At 42.4% G+C, this 22,874-nt stretch overlaps 1 protein-coding gene across 5 annotated transcripts in view; it reads left to right on the top strand.

The window, feature by feature from the left end:
- The window catches only part of PLCH1 (phospholipase C eta 1), a 147,191-nt gene that overhangs the window by 86,765 nt on the left and 37,552 nt on the right, over nucleotides 1–22,874 (top strand). For all 5 annotated transcript variants that reach the window (XM_088669833.1, XM_088669832.1, XM_035133663.3 and 2 more), the window contains 5 exons: nucleotides 812–982; nucleotides 11,548–11,641; nucleotides 13,442–13,645; nucleotides 16,783–16,903; nucleotides 18,975–19,146. In XM_088669833.1, the coding sequence (XP_088525959.1) occupies nucleotides 812–982; nucleotides 11,548–11,641; nucleotides 13,442–13,645; nucleotides 16,783–16,903; nucleotides 18,975–19,146 (762 nt within the window). The remainder of the gene's footprint in view (nucleotides 1–811; nucleotides 983–11,547; nucleotides 11,642–13,441; nucleotides 13,646–16,782; nucleotides 16,904–18,974; nucleotides 19,147–22,874) is intronic.

Raw genomic sequence — 22,874 nt, 5'->3', positions numbered from 1 at the left:
AGTTTATTTGGAAAAGAAGGAGAAGCAAACCATGATCAAGGTTTTGCAACATAACAAACATGCTACCGTATGTATTGTTTGTGCCACAGTGTGGGAAGGTATGTTCATGATTAAACCATTGTTTAAAAAGAAACCATGGTTTGGCATGGCATGTGAAGTGATTCATTGGCTCAAGGTGGATCTATACACAGGAAAAAAAATGCTATCAATAAGTCAGAATTTTAATCGTTATAGCAAAAGAAAAAAACTTTATGGGAAAAATGCTTAGAAATTTATTTTGCTCTCTGGCACCATCTGGTGTTGCATGTTTATAACGCATTCAAAACGCTGTTTCTTGACTAATGTAGCCGAGTCCTCAGATAAGATCCCTAGGTTTGTTATAGTTTTGTCTGACGTGTTAATTTCAAGCCACGCTTATGGTCATCGTTCTGCCTCCAGACACTGCTGCAGCACAAAGAAAGGTATGAAATGGAGTGCCAAGAGGGTGGAAAACAAAAGCAAATAAGGAGCTCTGAATATGGTTTGCCTCTGGTGTGTTTGGAAGCTCAAACTGTGGTTTGGAATTCTAAATGATGGTTATACAATGGATGGAGCACCTTTCCCCCTCCAGATCTTGTCGGACTTCAGGTTGCATCTCCAGCCAATGTGGTCAACAGTCAGGGTTGAGGGGAGTTGTATAGCAACATCTGGAGGGCCCCAGGTCTAAATTAAGTCTGAATTGAGTCACATGGGTATTCACAGTTATCTTTTCCTACTGTGAAGAGTCTGCCATACTACCCAGCATACATAATTGGTTATGCTTGTTCCTCAGGAGGCCGACACCGATGAGAACCAGGGAACCTTGACCTTTGAAGAGTTTTCTGTGTTTTACAAGATGATGTCATTAAGGCGCGACCTCTACTTACTGCTTTTGAGCTATAGTGACAAGAAAGACCACCTCACTGTCGAGGAATTTGCTCAGTTTCTGAAAGTGGAACAAAAGGTAGGAAAACCAAGAAATAAATGTAGATTCCGTCTTTCCGTTCACATGCATCAAAATGTCTTTGGCTTCTGTCTCAATGTCCAGCCTTGAAGGCTTTTGAGATGAAGAAAGTGAAGTCAGCCGTACAGGAAAGAAATAATTTTGCATTCAATTGTCTCGAAAATATTTACCAATTATTCTCCCTTGTGTTTGTATCCCTTAAATACAAATATTGATATTGACAATTCATAAATCGTTTATTGATTCTATATGGTCTTTATTGTCATGCTTTTGTTATATGGTGCCTTGGGAATCTTGTGCCCTATACATTTGTTAAATAAATGGGCGTAAGTGCCCCTTTCTGGATCTCGAGCAATTAAATGTCTCTAGCAGGTAAAAACATGACCTGCCAGGTAAGGATTTGCAATTCCTACCTGTCAGCAAATTTAGTTTATGTATGGCAGAGTGAAGGAGTCCCCTGTGTTGGAAAAATACTTTTGCACCAAACATGTTTCTATAGCACGGAGGGAGGTATACCGTATTTTTCCGTGTATAACACAACCCCATGTATAAGACGACCCCTATTTTTGGGAACCCTCAATAGTTGTTGAGCTTCTTTTGTAAGTTTGCTGAGCTGTTGAGAAGCTTTTCGACGATCCCGCGCTCTGGCTGACGGAACTGGTGCCGCAATACACCGCATACTGGCACTCACCTAAGCCAGGAAGAGAGGGTAAGCAGCCCCCTCTCCGACATTTCCCTGCTACCGCCGTGGCACCAGCTCTTGCTTACTTAGCATATTAACCCGTGTACAAGACAACCCTCAATTTATCACACACACAAAAAAAATCAGAAAAAGGTCGTCTTATACATGGAAAAATATGGTACTTTTAAAAGGCCAGGACTTTTGAGGGATCCAATAAGGCAGACTGTGGACTTCATCAATATGCCTGTGGGCCACAGGCGATAGACGCTGCCCACACCTGTTGTAAATAATTGGTTTTTTGTTTCACTGCTGCTCCCAGCTTCTGCTTGTCATCTGTTGTTCATTAGCAGTACATTTGTCAGCTGTCAGGCGCCCAGCCTCTCTGCCCTCTCCCCATCACAATTCCGTAGGTGCTTTTGGAGTGAACTCATGCAAGGCAGTTGTACTGTGTCCATTACTTCACCTTGGATCAGTGGCTTTGAGAAACACCTGCCATCCTTTCAAAGGACCGCGTGCCTTGTCAGCATTATGACCTCCCTTCTGGAGACAAGGAGGGGTTCCGGTGCGATGGCCAGCTCACTCAGCCTTGACCTGCTGCCAATGAGTAAGAGAAGATGTGTGAGAAACACAGAGGCGAGGGTAATGAGAAGTCGCTGGGGCTTGAAGGCTGCTGCTTGTTGACCAGTTGAAGTTAGTCCAGTACAAGGGTGCACAGACTCCATTTTATGCATTTATTTTTTGCCCAAGCCCTGGGGCCAACCACGCAGGCCCGGCCACCGCAGCCTTTGGGCTTGAGGGCAGGGAAAACATGTTGCTCCATCTCCGGAGGAGGAAAGAACTTAAAACACGTTGCAGAGTTTCAAAAGAATAGACCAGAGGCAGTTAATATTTCATTTCAGCAGAGCTTTACTGCTACTGAAGGCAAATGAGCATAATGGTCACAAATCCAATACGTTCAGGGTGGGCACAGTCCATAAAAATCCAGTTGCAGCACTTACAATAAAACTTACAGTGCTTATAAGAAGTCTAAACTTTAACACTATAGCATGCAGAACAGAACACCAATACAAAGAGACAGAAGGAGAAAGTGAGAAACTCCTTCTGGCCCTACTATTATAGTCAGCACGACCTTGACAGAAAGATAACAGAACCAGCTTCCCAGGAAGAATAACCCAAACAAGAACTCTCTGCCTGTTTCCTTCACATAGAAAGAAAACTTTCCAGAACACTCTTGAATTAATCGGAAGTGGAACAATCTCTACACATCAGATCAATACTTTCTGTACTAAGAAATGCAAACTGACCAAACAGTCTCTTTATTTTGCAGTATATAGTTGTTGCATATTTCATAGGATCATAGTTGGAAGGGACCTTGAGGATCATCTAGTCCAACGCCCTGCAATGCAGGAATATGTAGCTGTCCCATACGGGGATTGAACCTGCAACCTTCGCACTATAATTATCAGCATCATGCTCTAATCAGCTGAGTTATCCAGGTTTGCTGCCGTGAAGCAGCATTAATAAGTGAGGACGAGCCCTGCTGGATCAGGCCCAATGCCCATCTAGTCCAACATCCTTCCCTGATTCCCTCTCTGATTAAAAACAAGTAATATGTACAGTATATTTTGTTTGCAAGTATCCTGTGGAACTTTCACCACCCTAGGAGTTGGGTTGGTTCATGATAAAAATCATTATCGCACTTTTCCTTCAAGGAGTTCAAGGTGGCTCCTCTTTTTCGCCCTTTTCTCCTCACAGAAACCCTGTGAGGTAGGAGAGAGTTAGTGGCTGGTCCAAGGTTACCCAATGAGCTTAATGGCTGAGTGGGGATTTGAACCCTGGTCTCTAAGGTCTCCATCCAACACTAACCATTACTACAGAATACAGACGGACTCTCTTATCACCCGTACTTATCACAGTATAATATTTCTAGAACACACTATTTGATGATCACAGCACTGTGTACAAGAATACATAAAATACTTCCTAAAGAAGAAAAAAATCTTAAGCCAGCCTCCCCCAACCTGGTGCCTTCTTGATGATTTGGCCTAGAAAACCTATCAGCTTCAACCAGCAAAGCCAAGGACAGTGATACTGGCAGGAAAAGCTGGAATAATAATAATAATAATAATAATAATAATAATAATAATAATAATAATAATAATGTTGTACCCCACCCATCTGACTGGGTTGTCCCAGCCACTCTGGGCATACGGTATATAAAAACATAATAAACATACCTGCCAAGTTCCTGTCAGAGAAATAAGGGATCGGACCGGAAGTAGCAGACCGGAAGTAGCGCTGCCGCCATTTTGGAACTGGGCGGAGCATGCTCAGAAGTGACTTTTGATGCTGCTTTGCCCAGTTCCAAAATGGCCGCCGCGCCAGAAGTCGCACTGCAGCCATTTTGGAACTGGGCAGAGCAGCATCAAAAGTTGCTTTGGAGCATGCTCCGCCCAGTTCCAAAATGGCCGCTGCGCCAGAATAAACCGTGAAAAAATAAAAAATTCCGTTTTTTTCAGCTGGGAACAGCTGGAAAAATGAGGGTTTCCCGGGGAATACAGGAGACTTGGCAGCTATGATAATAAAACATTAAACCTTTACAGGGCTGCCTTTGTAAATGTTATACAGTATAATGGAAAGCTTTCCCTTCCATTTTTGTTTAACCACAGTTTGTCCTTTTGTTTAAACAAACAAAATGTGGTTAAAGTTAACTCTGGTTTGTTTGAAACAAGCTAACTTTAAATTGCCACATTTTGAATCCTGTGATGAATGCAGAAATGCCCAGGGCATTTGTCTGGTCCTATTTTTGTTGGATGACCATTGGTTTTTAGGACCCAAGGATGTTTATATGGTACTTAGTCAAATCTAACTAACTAACTAGCTGGGTAACTACAAGAGAGAAATTCTTTCTCTGACCCGGCAGTGTGTCTCCATGGATGTGGATTGCCCTCCCAGCACCAAATTTAATGTCTCTTCAGCACTAGACAAAAAACACTCGTTGCTACAACCCCCCCATCCCCTTTCATTATACTTTGCATTGCTTTAACTCTGAGAATTTCTTTTCGCTACTTTGTCTTTTGCCTTACTTTTTGTGTCTGCGCAGTGTTTTGTTTTTCCACTCTTTGCTTTAAAGTGATTTGCTTTGGTTTTATAGTTGTGTTTCTGCTGCATTCTAATTGCCTTTTATTATAACTCTGATGGATTTGTTCTGTCTTGTGTGCTGCCTAGCTACTGTTAAAAGGCAGTTTATGCACTGAATGAATGAATGAATGAATGTGGTGGTTGGTTGGATTCCCAGATTTAGATTGTCTTCCTTCTAGTCTTCCCTGTTTAAACTTGCTGTACTTCATACCTTTTCCCTCTGCACAGATTAAGAAACACTTAGAAGTCCCTAGTTCCTTACATCTTGGACCAAATACTGCTTTTTCTGGGGGATAATTTTACTCCTGCAGGTCTCACATTCTGATCACCATGTGGATTAAACCAAAGATAATTCAGATTAGCTTCAGCACCTGTGAAATGCTGAGCTTATTATTTAACTATGTCTGTACTGTATATATGTAATGCTCTGGAAACCAATAGGCTTTGACATCAATACTAATCTCATGAGCTGAACTGGAAGTGATAAGTACAGCTTTACTACACTGGGACAATTGAATCTGTAGAAATGACTAGATATCGAAAACATTGGGTTCTGATCCAGCTACACTGCAGTGCTGTGTTGAGCCCCATTGATTTCCATGGGAAGTGTTATACTCCTCTTTCCACGGAAATAAGTAGAATTTAAATATGCTTCATTTTGATTAAATTTTGCTGAGGCCTTGTAAGATTTTTGATTTATTAAATTAGCACCCTCTTAATTGCAGTATAGGGGGACCCAGGTAGCGCTGTGGGTTAAACCACAGAGTCTAGGGCTTGCTGATCAGAAGGTCGGCGGTTCGAATCCCTGCAATGGGGTGAGCTCCCATTGCTCGGTCCCAGCTCCTGCCCACCTAGCAGTTCGAAAGCACATCAAAGTGCAAGTAGATAAATAGGGACCGCTCCGGCGGGAAGGTAAACGGTGTTTCCGTGCGCTGCTCTGGTTCGCCAGAAGCAGCTTTGTCATGCTGGCCACATGACCCGGAAGCTGTCTGCGGACAAACGCTGGCTCCCTCGGCCTATAGAGCGAGATGAGTGCCGCAACCCCAGAGTCGGACACGACTGGACCTGATGGTCAGGGGCCCCTTTACCTTTTACCTAATTGCAGTATGCATATATATTAAATGATGTGCCGAACCATTGTATTATTTTATATTATGAACCTGAACCATGTTTCAGTGTTGCTAGGTACTTGAATTTAGAACCACTGTGCCCAATCAAAGTAAATTATGCAGTCCTGATCCATTAGTTCACCCTTGACCTCAGTACACTGCTGTTGCATACCAAGTAGCACATTTCAGAAAGCATTTTCCCCACTTCTGAAAAACTAGCTGTTCTCCACTCATCAAGGATTACGAGGCAGGACATGAAGGGGCAGATCTGAAGATTAGCAGCTCTTATCATAGATCAAGCTGATTTTGAATTCTGACAAGACAGGCACTATGTGTTGTGTAGTTCCTGTGTCTGATAAGTTGGTCAATTGCCTGCCCTGGATAGGAATTGCACTCTCCCGAGTTGATCACATACCGCTTATTTATTTATTTTTTAAAAAACATTTTAATTGATTTTCTAATAAAAACAGCCAATTAACATATCTATCAAATCATAATCATAATCCAATTAAAACAATAAACTAAAATTTTTAAAAACAAAACTGCAATCCAAATTAATTATTAATTTTTCCAGGTTTCCCATAGTCTGGACCTCTGAAGTATATCTCCAATATCTTCGTTCTTGCTGCCTTCTTGTTGTTCTCATATTTTCCACATTCCGATCTTAATGCTTTAAAGTTATCCGCCCCTGGCTATGCGATTTTCATCAATCATGTCAGAAATCATATATCCTTTCATCCTTCGAGTGCAGCTTTACAGTATTTGTATATACAGTGGTACCTCGACATCCGAATGACTCGACTTCTGAAGGTTTCGACTTATGAAGTCGACAATCCCGGAAGTCTTTTCGCCGTGCACACGTTCTGCTTCTGCGCAGAAGCGCAAAATCGCGCTTCATGCATGTGCAGAACGGGCACTTCGACAACCAAAGACTTTGACTTGGAACGGATCATCTTCGTAAGTCGAGGTACCACTGTATATATATTTTCATCAGTCTATTTGCCAGCGCAGCTTTTCCTGACTTCATTCCAATCTTCCAATCCGGGCTGGTGTCCAAGTCTATCATTTGAAATTTAATGACGCAGTAACTTCCACGTTGTTGTTACTGATTTCCCATCGTTAAATTGTTGTTGCAATGTAAATGAACTGTATTCCACAGATATAAATCATTTGGCGATCAATCAGCTTTCCCGGAGACCACACAATCCCCCCCTCTGGGCCCTAGAAGGGGGGTTGCTAGACATCCATTTAGCCTTCTCTCTCGCTCATGATGAAGAAATTCTGCAAACAGATGCACTGTATGTTATCCCAAATTGTTGTCTCAAATCATTATAAAGTCAGCTAGCAAGTATTTCCCACTTCCCTCGAAAAAGGGAGGAATTCTCATTTTTCCGTGCTGCGTCATATTAACAAGCACCATCTTGTTTCTTCTTTTATCTTCATCAAGTCTTTCAAGTCTACGTAAAGCTGCACAATTGAATACTTAATTATAAATAGAAGTCCATCTGTACTTTTTTTAAAAAAAAGTTTCTTAATGAGGCTTGGCACAGAAAAATAATTGTAGGTATTGAGAAGAAGAAAAAAGAACGTAACAATCACCTCCATAATCCAATCACCATGATGAGAATCTCTTTGAAGTCCGAGCTTAAATACCAGGGACTGTGCAGTTCTGCAGGTTTTTTCTCAGTCTTCTTCGGTCCAACTATGTCTGTTTATTGTCCAAATCTAATTATTTTATTAAACAGATATTTCCGGCTATGAGAGTGACTTTGGAGAGTGCCAGCCGTGTCGTGCTCTGGGACCCAGTGTCCTGCCGCTTGCACCTTGATGCTAGCTGGCAATCTCGGACGGTTTGTAGGTCTACGAGACAGTCCTCCCCCACCCTGGGGAGTCTGCCAGGGCTAAATACCCCCATATCAACCCTGAATTACCCGCACGGCTGAGGTCCGATCGTGTGGGAGTCAGCGATTTCTCACCGCCGGAAATAGGAAGCCCTTGAGTTGATCATATACTGCTTGACCACAGTAGTTTATAGACACTGTTGACTTGAAGATTGGATTCCTTCCCTTGTAGTTACTGCAGAATGCTGAAGCACATTTATTGACAGGAGTGAAAAGGCTTGTTCATATCTCAGTTGATTAAGCCAGACTATTCCCGTCCAACACACGTTATAGAGTCATTTTTACACCCCCCCCTTAATAGTTTTTACTGAGAAACAGGATACAAATTTGACAAACAAATACCTAAACCACAAAGATAAAACAGTGCATCAAAGTTTGGGCACATACAGTGGTGCCTCGCTAAACGAATTTAATTCGTTCCACAGGTCTTTTCTTATAACAAAAAATTCGTCTAGCGAATCCCATAGGAATGCATTGATTTTTTTTTGGGATTTTTTTTGCCCATAGGAACACATTAATTGAATTTCAATGCATTCCTATGGGAAACCGCGATTCGCTAGACAAATTTTTCGTAAAACGCATTCGTCTAGCGAGGCAACCTCCGCTAGAAAAAACCTTTTGTTAAGCAGAAATTTAGTTAAGCAGGGCATTCGTTAAGCGAGGCACCACAGTAATTGGAGAAGATGGTGTCTTTGAGATACTATTGCTAGAAAAAAATATTAGAGTCTTAAAAAAGAAGCACCACTCTATCCTTTAATGGTGGATATTTTTACTACATATCTCCCGGGCAATCTGCTTTTGAAATGTTAATTATCTTTTCCATTGATTGATATGCTGTGTGTAAAAATATGCTAATGCAAGTATGAATAGTAACCATTCTAGAGGGTATTTCTAGGGAATCTGTTTTAAGTGATTCAAGTGTAGATGAGAACATGAAATTTCTTTTCCATCAGGAAACAAATGAAATCAAAGCACAAAGAAAAAGATAACGAATATTATAAATGAGGTCAATTTTGGATTGCCAAGGTTTTAGTGAGACATAATTTGAATGAATGGAATCTGGAGAAGCATTAACAACTCCCCCTTCCCTTCCTCATGGTTATGTGATGGATATTATACACTGCATTAAAATGCCATTGAAATCAAGCTGGGATAATAGGTCCCTCTAGAGCAGGCATCCCCAAACCGCGGCCCTCCAGATGTTTTGGCCTACAACTCCCATGATCCCTAGCTAACAGGACCAGTGGTTGGGGAAGATGGGAATTGTAGTCCAAAACATCTGGTCTGGAGGGCCAAAGTTTGGGGATGCCTGCTCTAGAGTGTGTATTATACTGTAAAATCACACATGTTCTTAAATGGTTCTTACTGTTGCTCCTGTCTTGTCTATGGCACCTTAACTGTGTAGCACTTGGAAGAATCAAGGCTTCAGCGAACGTCCTGAAATCTGCCCCTGGTTCAATGTTTTGTGTATCCTCCAGTGCAAACACAGGCCTCCTTTACAACCAGATTTCCCCATTCACTTGAGCTCTGTGGAGTTTCCTTCACCGTTGAACTGAATGAGAGTGTCCTCTGTGGAGGTGCTCCATGCAAACACACTCTCTCACACCCTTCAGGAAAAGTTTGGCCAAGTCAACCAACTCTTTAGACTCGCTGGGTTCCATATAGCCCCCTTTTTAAAAGCCGTTGCGTTGACTGCCAGTTTGTTTCCAGGCTCGGTTCAAGGTGCTAGTGTTGCAAAGCCTTAAATGACTTAGGCCCTAGCTATCTGAAAGATCACCTCCTTCTCCACAGACCCTCTTGGGTGTTTCAGATCAACAAAGGGGGCCTCTTGGTAGCTCCACTGCCCTCAGAAGTTTGAAGGTGGTGGCCCAGAATCAGGCATTCTCTGAGGCAGTGCCTATGTTATACACTACCTTCTGCACCTTCCTCATACAGTTCTCATTGCACACACATTGTCACCCGAGATATGCATTTTCGTGGAGCTTGCTTATTCCCGCAACTGTAATTTGGTCTAATTGCTTTTAATATTGAATTTTGAATTGCTGTAACCCTCCCTGGGGCCAGGCGGTAGAGGCTGGGCAATAAATAATGCTAATATAGGGAAATTAAGTCGATCATATGTGGTAGCCAGAAGGCCTCATTCTTAAGAGAGATTCCATGTTTTTAGATTGCTAAGGATGAAATTGAGGAGGGAGGATTAAATGGTAGAGCCTGGATGGGAGGGGAGGGGACTTCAGCTTCTGAAGAATGCTCTGTCAGAGCAGGACAGTGTGCAATCTCTACTTTGTGGTGGTCATATTTGGTACGTGCTTGGCTGCTCTGCTATATTTCTAATAAGGACAGAACAGCCAATGGTGGTTTGTGTATTCACACACACATTGCATATGGCCATGATGTAGTCCTGGTCTTCCAGTCATCGCTGACTACAGCCCCCCCTGTAATTTCATATCTGCCTGTGGGGTTTTTTTTGGCTGGAAATTCTTAGAACTGCTGCTTTAAAAGGACTGCCCACCACAGTCTTGGTTGGCTGGTATAACAAGGCCCCATACACAGACAGACATCGTATTTGTTGTCAGCCTCAGGTGCTAGACATTACTCATTATCTGTTGGCCTGCCCCTTATGTAGAGACCCAAGAGATCACTTTTTGAAACATTTACACAAGCTAGAAGGTACACCCCAGCAGAAATGGCTCAATTTCTTTTGAGTGACAACAATAGTAGTACATAAAGTGGCTGGGGGGGGGAACAGGAAAAAGGAGTTAGATGGAATCTCTACAAAATGTTTTGGGGATTTGGAAGCTTAATCTGAAATCAAGCCAGATTTAAGCTTGTTGGTGTCTCTGGTAATTTCTCTCTTGCATCATGAGTGTTTGGTTATATTATGGATTCATGTTCCGTGTTACTTTATTAATACCATTGCTACAAGTTTGTCATGGCCTTTGGCTAGAACAATAAACTTTTCAACTAAAGAACTAAAAGGACTGGTGGGTGGGGATTGAGAGTAAGGGATGTTTCACATGCTTTGATTTCCAGAAAGTGTCCTTAAATTGGCACAAGACAGTCTCTCTCTCTCTCTCTCTCTCTCTCTCTCTCTCTCTCTCTCTCTCTCTCTCTCTCTCTCTCTCTCTCTCTTCCCCCCAACCCCATATGTTATGGTAGAACAGGGCAGGGGGAGGGATAACTGTTCAAACTGTTAAAATGGTTGTCCTTCTGAATCAGCAGCCCAGACTTCCCCCCCCCCCCACCACAAGTGCATCGGGAAGCATGTATTTTATTGCCCTGGTGCAGTGAATTGAAGCTCCCCACTTTGAGGATGTGAATTTTGTTGATATACCACCACAAAGCAACATGTAGCCACTTCTTCAGCAGTGGAAAGAAGAGTGATATAAGATATAATATTGAACCAGGACTGAAAGCTTGGCCCAGACAGCTCTCCTGCTCGGACAGATACAGCTCTAGTTGTGATCACCAATTCTCCACAGTGTTCATCTTTAGAAAGATAGCAGGGATGCTTATGGGGGGAGGGGGAAAGGGCTAATGTACCCACAAGAATCCCCAGCTCTCTAAAAGGTCGTTGAAGAATATTTTTACTGACAGTTGTATTCATGGTTGGCTGCGTGCTGAGTATGACCAAGGGATTTCCAACGAGATTCTGAGTCTGGCAGTAAGTTTTGGCATCTTGGTCACATACTCTGCAGGATCAGAAATGTATCATTGCTGTCTTTGGTGCAGATGAGCAATGTGACGACCGAGTATTGTCTGGACATCATAAGGAAATTTGAGGTTTCGGAAGAAAACAAGACCAAAAATGTTCTGGGTATAGAAGGTAACAACTTTCAGATTTTCCCTGTTTACTCAAATGACATCTTATATTGCTTTCATGCAGCAATATTTTCTCTCTGGCAAAGGTTTGGTATGAGATTTATGTGTGAGAGCAACCAACTATTATAAGGATTGCCAACGTGGCCTTCCCTCGGGCACTCAGGGTCTTCTTTCCCTTTTTAAATTAGACTTGAAAGAAGCATTCGGTTTTTGCCAATAAAAATGTATGTGTTGTATGCTTTGCACCCACGAGAGTTTCTCTAGCTTGGCATAGGAAAACAACAACAAAAGGTTAAAGTGTGCCCATTGGCCCCAAAAGGTTGCTGACCCCAAAACTGTTCTATAATTCAATCCCAATGATACTTCCAATGGTTCTTCTTCTTCTTTATTTAATTTTTTTTAAAAATCAAACTTTATTTATTATTTTTTAAAAATCATTTCACAACCCACCCACCCCCCACAAAATTACAAAAACCTTGCCACAGGACATTGTCATACAATACACCCTTACTCTTGTAGACAAATTATAAACTACACATAATTATATCATATTTCATATCGTTACATATTTTTACAATACTGGAAAAGCGATCACCTTAAGAACAAAAACACACAAACAAACAAACAAAGCTAAAAAAAAGACTTCCACCGACCACGCAACGCTTCCATATACACTATTTTACTGATCTGTATTCCTTATTTTTCTTTTAACCTTCTTTAATTTTTATTTATTTAAATCTGTTATCCCCATCCCTCTCTTGGCTCTTCACGGGTTTATTCTAAACTCAACCATCTAATTTTCCATTCCCACCACCCATCCCAAATGCTGCTAGGTCTGAACTCTTAGGGTTTGTTGAGTGCACCACTCATCTGGATGGGAAATTGCTCACGTGGACGGCGGCTGCACACACAGTTTGCCATTCCAGTCCCAAAACCTTGTGCTAGAAAGTGGAAATTCTGCCCATGAGCTGTTTGGTTTCAGCTCTCCCTTTTCTTCTTCCTCAACAGCTGATAAACGGGGCTCCCTCGACCTTAAAAGGCCTATATAGATGCATGCCATTTTAGCTTGTATGCAGAACTCCAAATTGTTCATAGTGGAAGAGAAATAATTCTCAAACCCACAAAAAACTAACGATGATTCCCCCCCCCCGGACGGTTTCTTGAGTAAATTCCGACAGCAAGGACAATGATTTGCTTGCTAGCGGAATGATTTTGTTGATGGAACAGCAGTAGTCAATGTGAGCAATCTTGCCTAAATCTGTACATTGAAGTTGGCACAGTGGAGCTCTCTAGGGTCTGAGATATTTTTTCCTCCTTGTCCTCCCCTGAAAGCCTGAAGAAATCAGACAGTCTGAAAACAAGCTTAATAAACAGGGTTGGGTGTTTGGGGACCTTCATAGCCTTCTGTTGCTGTTTATTTATTATTGAAACTTTCTTATATAGCTCTACTTGAATCTCATTTTCTCTCTCATCGTTACTTTTTGTTAAAAAAAAAAAGGTCTGAAGACTCCATTTATCTGGTGTTACTTCTTTCTACTCCTTGGTTTCAACTGGGAAAGTAGTTGTTTTTCATTACATTACTGATGAGAGAGGTTAGACTTTAGCTTAAATTGGTGGAGGAACCCATGGAGAGTTTGGGTTTTTTTTAAATTGTGTTCTCCCCCCCCCCGTTTCCTGACCCTTTCTTTTTTAATTCCCTATCCCCTCCACCTCCTCATTTATTTCCTCCAAACACAAAGCCCAAGCACGGTTCATCGGATACTTGGGCAAGTTTATTATCTCTCTGTTTGTTGCTCCTTCGAAGGCTTCACAAACTTCATGCGGAGTCCCACCTGTGACGTGTTCAACCCGCTTCACGGTGAGGTGAACCAGGATATGGATCAACCCCTTTGCAATTACTACATTGCTTCTTCTCACAACACGTACCTAACTGGTGACCAGCTTCTGTCTCAGTCTAAAGTCGAGATGTACGCCCGAGTTCTTCAAGATGGCTGCCGATGTCTTGAAGGTGTCCTCTTTTTCTTTATTTTATACTGTATTAGGTTGGAATATGTTGGGTTTTGATAAACTGCTTGCTTACATCTGAGTGGTATAGAAATTTTGTGAAATTAAATGAATAAATATTTCTGTAGGGTTTGCACTAAGTTTAAAGGTTAATTCCTCAGAATAGGTGTGTTTGGACAGACAGACAGACAGACAGACAGACAGACAGACAGACAGACTATGCTGCACGCGGATCAACATTCGATCTGGCATATCACTATATTTGTAGCACAACTAGGTGATTTACTGCTGAAAAACAACAGGAACGAAAAGCCCCCTGGCTGCATACAATTTGAAATGCTGCTTCTTTCATTAGAATGTAATGTGATGCTGCAGAAGACTTGTTCCAACACTGCTTCTTCTTCTTTTTTCTTTTTTGAAAAAAATGAAATCTATATTGAAGCTGCTGAAACGATTCTTTGCAGTTGTTTGTAAAGAGCATGGTGCCATTCAGAAAGTTAGATTTCTGAAAATTGAATTTGCAAAGGCACAGTGTTAAGTGGGTCACTTATATGCAAAGGTAAGGGATGGTTTGAAAACATCACTGCTAAAACTGAGTTTGGTGTTCATTCACATACATATGAGAAACTCCGTTAGCCCTTTGGCAAGTTAAACAAATAATACTAACCATTTTAAATCAAAATCCAATAATAAAGCCATATGAGCATTCTGTTTACATAAGGTACTGCGTTGCTATCTCTGTTAGCAATTGAAAAAGATTACTTAAAAAAAGAAGTCCCCCAAGCAGAGGTGATGCTAAATATGTCAAGAGCAACCACTTAAATAAATATCAGTAACCACATTATTACATTAATAGCCACATCATTTTTTAGCACTTTGGGGGGGGGGTGGAGGAGGAATAATAGCAGGTGTGGTGGTGGTGGTGGTGATTTTCACTGGGGCTGCAGCAAACAGCGAGGGGGTGTTAACCCTTTCACTCCCACTGTTATGCTGATAAAAAGTGCCTGCTATTAGCTCCTAGGAGGGACGTTCCCGCTGATTTAATTTGGCACATAAATATTTATTTCTATCAGTGTAGAAAATTCTGCAGTTGTCTCAGACAAGGGCACCAGCTCTCATTTATTGGACTGATCATGGCATATGCCAGTAATTCTGCCCAAAATATGTTTGTTGTCAAAACACAAACATTTGAAGTAACATGTAATTGTAAGCTTAATAAGATACTATTCCAGCCTGATCCGGAGTCTCTTGTTGAATTCAGTATCAATGAATGGACCTCTCTGGGTGCATTTTTCTCCTGCACCTTCCATGGAAGTAATGTGAATGAGGAAGCTCCATGTTGGCACGGGAGCTCTGGGTGCATAATGCAGTCTTTAAGATGCGATTGCTTAATTAGGGAGCATATGTTGAATTCTTGGGAACATTGCTTGGAGCACTGAGCACCATGGAAGCGAATGGGGCTGGGACTAAGTACCTATGGGAATAGATTCAGGTACGGTAGGTAGCCGTGGGGATACCTATGGGGATGTTAAGGATAGTAGGAGAAGATATATTGGTTAAATATTATCCTCCTTTCACTCACACTAGTGAGTCATGTAGTTGAGCAGATTCCCCTCAATACAGCAGGAAGCTAGTCTGCAGATTCCTTTGAATCTCTTTAGTTAAGCAATGCAGTCTGGCTTGATCAGACTGGATTATTCCTGGTGTCCCCTTTGAGCCCTCTTAAAAGAATAAAGACAAAAGAGTCTTTCCTTAAAAGTAACAAGAAGTTTCCTCACATTCAGTTCACAGTATGATCCCTGAAGGCAGACTTTAGCTTGTAGTTACAGAACATAGTGTGAGTCCACGAGAGCCAGCAGATAGCAAAATACATTAAGGGAACAGCGTCAAGAGAAGAAAATGGCAGCAAAAGAGCAGCATGGAATCAAGAGAGAGAGATGGCTGTTTGACTCTGCTCTTTTATGGAGTCAGCCAGGGTCACGCCCATCTCCTTGGTCACACACAGGGGGAGGATGCTCCAGACCAGTGGGACAGGAAGTTATACTAGCTGGAGTAACATCCCCCTGCCTGTGTCCACTCTAGGGAAACAAGGAATGTTGTATTTCACTGCTCCAATGGATTATATCTCACAGTAAAGGTAAAGGGACCCCTGACCATTAGGTCCAGTCGTGACTGACTCTGGGGTTGCGCCGCTCATCTCGCGTTATTGGCCGAGGGAGCCGGTGTACAGCTTCCAGGTCATGTGGCCAGCATGACAAAGCCGCTTCTGGCGAACCAGAGCAGCACACGGAAACGCTGTTTACCTTCCCGCCGGAGCGGTACCTATTTATCTACTTGCACTTTGAGGTGCTTTCAAACTGCTAGGTTGGCAGGAGCTGGGACCGAGCAATGGGAGCTCACCCCGTCGCGGGGATTCGAACCGCCTACCTTCTGATTGGAAAGCCCTAGGCTCTGTGGTTTAACCCACAGCGCCACCCGTGTCCCTATACATCTCACAGTACCAACAGCCAATTTGGACTCGAGAGGCATGCTAGGAATGGTTGACTGCATGGTAAGATAGTTTTAAGTGAACGTGCATCAAGGTGAAGAAGATTTGGTTAAGGAGGTCCCTTTTGTGTTAGAGTATTTTTATATAATTCAGATCTCCTTCGACTGTCCCAACATATGACTGTTCCAGAGAACCAGTTTTGTGCCATACATGTTCATCAAGTGCAGGACCAAATTAACTACCAGATGGTGGGCAAATCATCAAACTTCCATTACAAAGATATGAATTCTTTGTGCATATTCCCCCCCCCCTCCAAAAAATTCAACTCTAGCCAAGTAAAAGGCTATAGTCAGAGCTCTTACTCGGACTTCTGCCGTAGTTTTCTTGGCAGGTATCCTTGCTAATTACGCTTGATGATAATGACAGCAGAACAGTCAGCTTTAATCATTTTGCCAGCATGAGATTGTGGAAAAGATGAGAATTGATGCATGTAATAAGAGAATGTTCATTTGTTGAGCAGGATTTCCACATGCCAGATCTTTGTGTGCGTGCTTGGAATGCCTCTTCCTCTCCTATTATCGCGAAAGAAAAAGGGGGAAAGTTTATTCTTTGGAAGAATATTTATTTAATGTGCAACTTTCTTGTCTCAACAGTTGACTGCTGGGATGGTCCTGATGGGGAGCCAGTTGTGCATCATGGCTATACTCTTACATCCAAAATACTTTTTAAAGATGTAGTGGAAGCCATCAACAAAAATGCCTTTGTTAAGAATGAGTAAGTATAGCAGGGACTTTGAACAATTCATATTAGTACAGTCGTACCTTGGAAGATGAACAGAATCCGTTCTGGTAGTCCGTTCGATTTCCAAAATGTTCGACTTCCAAGGCACGGCTTCCGATTGGCTGCAGGAGCTTCCTGTAGCCAATCGGAAGTCACAGAAGCCCCACTGGACGTTCGGCTTCCCAAAGAAGGTTTGCAGACTGGAACACTCACTTCTGGGTTCGTGCCGTTCGGGAGCCAAAACATTTGATTGCTAAGGCGTTTGTCAACCAAGGTACGACTGTACATGCATTCAATGTACAATAATGTCATAATCTCCTGTTACTAAAGTCACACAGTGATTAATGTAAATCTCTCCCTGTTGCTGTGTTGGGCAATAGATATAGAACACAATATAGATTTTAACCTCTAGTAAAAACTCTGAAAAAGTGATTTGAAATTTACAGCATGTTATTCTTTGAAGGAGAACTATTTGAAAATGATTCACAGGTGGTTTTTAACTCTAAGTACTGTAGTCTTGCTAAGATTTACAAGACAGAATCAGATAAGTGCTGGAAATGTAAGGAGGTGGGGGGAACATTCTTTCATATGTAGTGGACATGTAAAAGGATAAAAGAGTATTGGGAAATGATCTATAATGAATTGAAAAAAAATGTTTGAAAGTACTTTCCCAAGAAACCTAAAGTCCTTTTCTGTTGGGGATAATTCAAACTGAAATTCCCAGGTGTGAGAAAAGGTTACTTATGTATGCAACAACTGCGGCCCGTGTTTTGTTAGCCCCAAAATGGAAAACGAGTGAGGTCCCAGCCAAAGAAGAGTGGCAACTTAAGTTGACAGAATATACACAACTTGCAGACTTAGCATACAGAATAAGAGAACAAGAAGAACATATGTTTAAAGAAGATTGGAAAAAGTTTATTGAATATATTGAAAATACTTGTGTACAGCTGAAAACACTGGCAGCATTAAGATAAATTCAGCAGTGTAAATACGTTTTGATGGATGCAATAATGGAATAGTGAATAGTATAGTTTTTTTTTGTAAAATATGCAGGGATTTAAGATATGTAAAATGAACCATGGAAAGAGATGAAAGGGAGTCATTGATATCTTAAGGATGTAAAATGTATATTTGAAATTGTAAAGCAGAAAAAAGTGCACAGTGTAATGTAAATCCCTCCCTGTTGCTGCATTTGTGTTGATAGACAACTTTTTAAACTCCAGGAATTAGAATAATAGAATTCTAGAGTTGGAAGGGATCCTGAGGGTCATCTAGTCCAACACCCTGCAATGCCGGGATCTTTTGCCCAATGTGGGACTCGAACCCATGAGCCTGACTGAGCTACGAGAGTCACAACCTCTCCGACAGCCAACTACTTATTATTTTTATTTATATTATTTATTAAATTTATATACCACCCTGCATCACATCTCTGGGCGATTCAGAGAATGAAATTCAATAATTCAAGTTTTGCCTACATCCTCTTCCTTACAAGTGGCAGCGCTGAGACTAAGGGGGGGTGGGGGGGGAAGAGGAGACTGATATGCAGCGTCACTCCGTGGATCGGATGCAATAATAATAATAATAAAAAATAATAATAATAATAATAAATTATTTATACCCCGCCCATCTGGCCGGGTTCCCCCAGCCACTCTGGGCGGCTTCCAACAAAATATTAAAATACAGAAATCCATCAAACATTAAAAGCTTCCCTAAACAGGGCTGCCTTGAGATGCCTTCTAAAGGTCTGGTAATTGTTTTTCTCTTTGACCTCTGGTGACCTCTGGTGCAAGTCAGAAGACAGGCAGGTGAAGGCAGACTCAGGTTGGTGGAGACATGATGTAGTTTTATCAAATTAGGTATAGAGTGGAGAAAGTGGATAGAGATAAGTTTTTCTCCCACTCTTCATAATGTGAGAGCCTGGGGTCCTCAAAAGAAGCTGAAGTTATAAAAAGCCAACACACCACAATAATTCTGCATTGTGCTGTGATGGGTTAGATGTTTGCCGAGATAATTTTTTGAGACCTTGGGGGTCCCTCCCCCTCTTCTCCCCTCTTCCTTTTAGATTTCCAATTATATTGTCTATCGAAAACCACTGCAGTATTCAACAGCAAAAGAAAATTGCCCAATACCTCAAGGAGATTTTCGGTGACAAGCTGGACTTGACTTCGGTGAGCGTGGGAGATTCTAAGCAGCTTCCAAGCCCTCAGAGTTTGAAAGGCAAAATCCTAGTCAAGGTAAAATGATGTTTTGTTAGTTGCTGAATTGTTGCCCCCCCCCACTGCCCTCTCCTCTTTCTGTGTTCCTTTTGAAAGGTGATATTTCACCCTCCATAGTTGTGCTGAGGCTTAGCATGCATTGCCAGAACTGCGAGATGTAGGTTTGTTCCAGAGACTAAGGTGGGATTGCCAGGGCAGCAAATTCCTTTCCCACCTTGCCCTGCACTTTCCCTGTAATGCTAAAGAGCTATCAATTTATTTGTATTTGCCTCCGACTGGAAATGAAGGCACTTGTAGGAATGTACTGGGGTGGGCTTATTACAAAGATAAGTTTATTTTCTGTATATTTTTTATTGTGAGAGTTTTACGCTTACAGAGGAATCAAAGACATTGAGCATAAGATTGCAGTACATCAATACAGCAAATGAGAGGCACAACTCTTGTTGCCATCCGTCTGTCTTGAGAGACAATGGAGTGTGCCTTTGGGGGTGAAGTCAATCTTAGAGCCGGCTCTAAGGCAAGGCTGGGTGGTGCAGGGCGCCTGGGCGCCGGGCTGCCAGGGGGGCGCTGTGCGGCTGCGCCCACTGCAGCGGCGATGTGTGCTGCGCCCGCCAGACAGCTGCAGTGGGAAACGGGGTGGGGGGGCACCAGAGCGATCTTCGCACCAAGGCGCCTGGGCGCCTGATATGCTTAAGATGGCCCTGGTCAATCTGCTGTGTTAGCAGCACCCAAGTGGCCTGGGCAGGGTGTGTGGAGGTCCTGGGCTGCCTAGACAACAAGACCCCCCTCTTGGCCTCACTGATTCGGCCCAAAGAATAGAAGAACAATACGTTTGGCACCAGCATGAGTGCAGGGGTTGCCAGAAGGAAGCCAACAGGGTGCCATCCAACCATCTTAGGGCCTCCACTCCAGGTTTTTGTAGGGTTTGTTCCTTAACCTTTTCTTCTCCCAAAGATGTCCCACAAGGCAGCGGAGGAGAGGCCCAGCTAACAGTCAAATTAAAGTAAAGATAAGTCAAATGCAAGCAAGCAACACCCCCATCCCACAACCATAATGTGTGTTTTTTTAAGTGCCTGGTTTGATCAGAAACAAAATAAAACCCACCCACCCCATTTGGACCACAACAGGAGCTACCACCTTCATGGGAGATGAACTGGAAATTGTGTGACTCCTCTATGTAGTTTGTCCCTGAGTACCCTTGTATCTAATTTGCTTTGCATATGTACATTATGAAACCAAGAGCAGCAGTGATTTCCCTCATTGACTGTTCAGTGTCCGTAAAGGGCTATAGAGCTTGAGACCAGGATACCTGAAAGTTCATCTCACCCTTTATATACCTAGCCAATCACTGCAACCTGCAGGTTAGGGCACCTTGCATATACCATCTTATCAGGATATCAATTCTGAGCAATGTAAGAAGCAGGCCTTTAGGGCTGGGGAATCCTTTGAAATCCACTCCCCTTGAATATTAGAAAGACACCGTCTCTGTTGTCCTTTTGGTGCCTGCTGGAGATCTTCCTCTTTGAACAGGCCTTTGGAGATTTCCCCCAGTCTGCTTTGGGACTGGAGTTGTTTAAGAGATGTGTGGTGTAGTGGTTAAGAGCAGTGGACTCGTAATCTGGGGAACCGGGTTCGCGTCTCCGCTCCTCCACATGCAGCTGCTGGGTGACCTTGGGCTAGTCACACTTCTCTGAAGTCTCTGAGCCCCACTCATCTCACAGGGTGTCTGTTGTGGGGGAGGAGGGGAAAGGAGATTGTTAGCCGCTTTGAGACTCCTTCGGGTAGTGATAAAGCAGGATATCAAATCCAAACTCTTCTTCTTCTTCTATTGCTTGATCACTTGTTGTTTGCCACCCTGGGTTTCTTTGAGAGAAAAGGTGAGATAATAAATTTTTGTTAAAATTTACTTAGGCATGTATACAGGGCTCTGTGCCGGATCTCCATTCAGCTGGCCAGCAGCAAAGGCTTAATACCAGCTGACAGAAAGCCAGAGCCAGAAAACATGATGGCTTTTCTGAGTAGAAGAATCGTTCCAGTTTCTGACTCTGCCTTTCATGGAGCAGAGTTGCAGCTGGAGAGCTCCGCCTTGGGAATACAGCCAACTTCAGTTTTGTTGTTGTTGTTGCATATTTTCATTGGGGAAACAGCAATTTGACATCTGAGTTCTTTAAGATCTCTAGGGTGGGCACCACTGAGATCTGGTGCCTTTTTAGCCCTAGAGCTTTGTCTTTTGTTGTATTTGTTGGACTAGTTTTGTCAAGACACTCTCCCCTCCTCAATCAATCAATGAATGAATGTGCAGGCATGGATTTCTGTCCACACGTGTTCTAAATGAAGATTAATGCAAAGTTTAGTTTCTCTGCAGACTCTCTGACCCTCTTTTCCCAACCCTTTCGTTCCTTTATCGTCTGATAGTCCAGTTGCTTCTCTTGTGTGTTTCCAGCTTTGGATCATTTGCCTCCATGTTCTTAGCAACAATATTCCTTCGATTGCCTTGGTTGCTTGTGTCGTTGCCAGCTTACAAATCTTTCGCTGGAGTTTTATGCCTGATTTGGGCAAGTCTTTGACTTCTTGAAAGAAAGTTGTTGTGCCTCCCCCCCCCAATAGCTTCCTAATAGTTTCTGAATGGTTTTCGAAGGCAGCCCCAGAAAGAGCACACTGCAGTAGTCCAATTGCAATGTAACTAGTGGATATGCAACCATGGGCAGGTTTGATTGTACCAAGGATGGGTCAACTGTCTAAGCTGGGCCGAAGCACTCCTGGAATGTTTCCACCACTTCCTTCTAGCCAGTCTCAAGGCAACTTTCTACTTCCCGAGTGTGACATTAGCTTGATCTGGTGGATTTTTATTTCCTCTTGATTCTGACTTGGATAAATAACATTGCAATAGTGATCAAGTGATTTCAATTGATGTGAGGAGAGCATCCTCTCGTATCACTTTTTGCTTTTAATCAAAATCAGAGGCTGGTAAAGCACATGTTTCAAAATGTGCATTTAATTTCCTGATCGTCAGTCTCAGTCAGACTCGAATACCACAAGGGAGATTTTGTCTCTTTGAATAATATTACTGATCCTGTGAGTCACTCTTGTACACCACTGATCAGTGGCCATTAACTGTTGCGCCAAGCAAGTAAAAAGATAACAGGTGTATAAAGTACTCTGTACAGTGGTCTTGCAATTAGCCACTTAATCTGACCAAGTAACAATTCCTTCCAGATGAGTATCACACTTGGAGAGATTGATCAAAAACACATTGGGTTATATAATAATAATAATAATAATAATAATAATAATAATAATAATAATAATAATAATAATATTATTATTATTATTATTATTATTTATACCCCACCCATCTGGCTGGGTTTCCCCAGCCACTCTGGGCAGCTTCCAACAGAAGAATAAAATAATTGATTAAAGATTAAAAGCCTCCCTAAACAGGGCTGCCTTCAGATGTCTCCTAAAAACCTGGTAGCTGTTTTTCTCTTTGACATCTGATGGGAGGGCGCCGCTACCGAGAAGGCCCTCTGCCTGGTTCCCTGCAACTTGGCTTCTCGCAACTAAGTTCTATTAAGAGTAGATCCATTGAAATTAATGGACCTTTGTTAGCCAGGCTCGTTAATTTCACATTGGATACAACCGCTTGGATGCAAATTATTCATTGGTATGGGTGAGTATGTGGGCTGGTAATTGATGGCCTTTCTCTTTCCACCTTCCTATAATCCTTTACTTGGGATGAGTCGTTC

The sequence above is a fragment of the Zootoca vivipara genome, chromosome 5 (assembly GCF_965207765.1).
Source record: "Zootoca vivipara chromosome 5, rZooViv2.hap1.1, whole genome shotgun sequence".
Classification (NCBI taxonomy): domain Eukaryota; kingdom Metazoa; phylum Chordata; class Lepidosauria; order Squamata; family Lacertidae; genus Zootoca; species Zootoca vivipara.
Note: the sequence above shows the minus strand (reverse complement) of the source record. Positions and strands in the feature narration are given on the sequence as shown.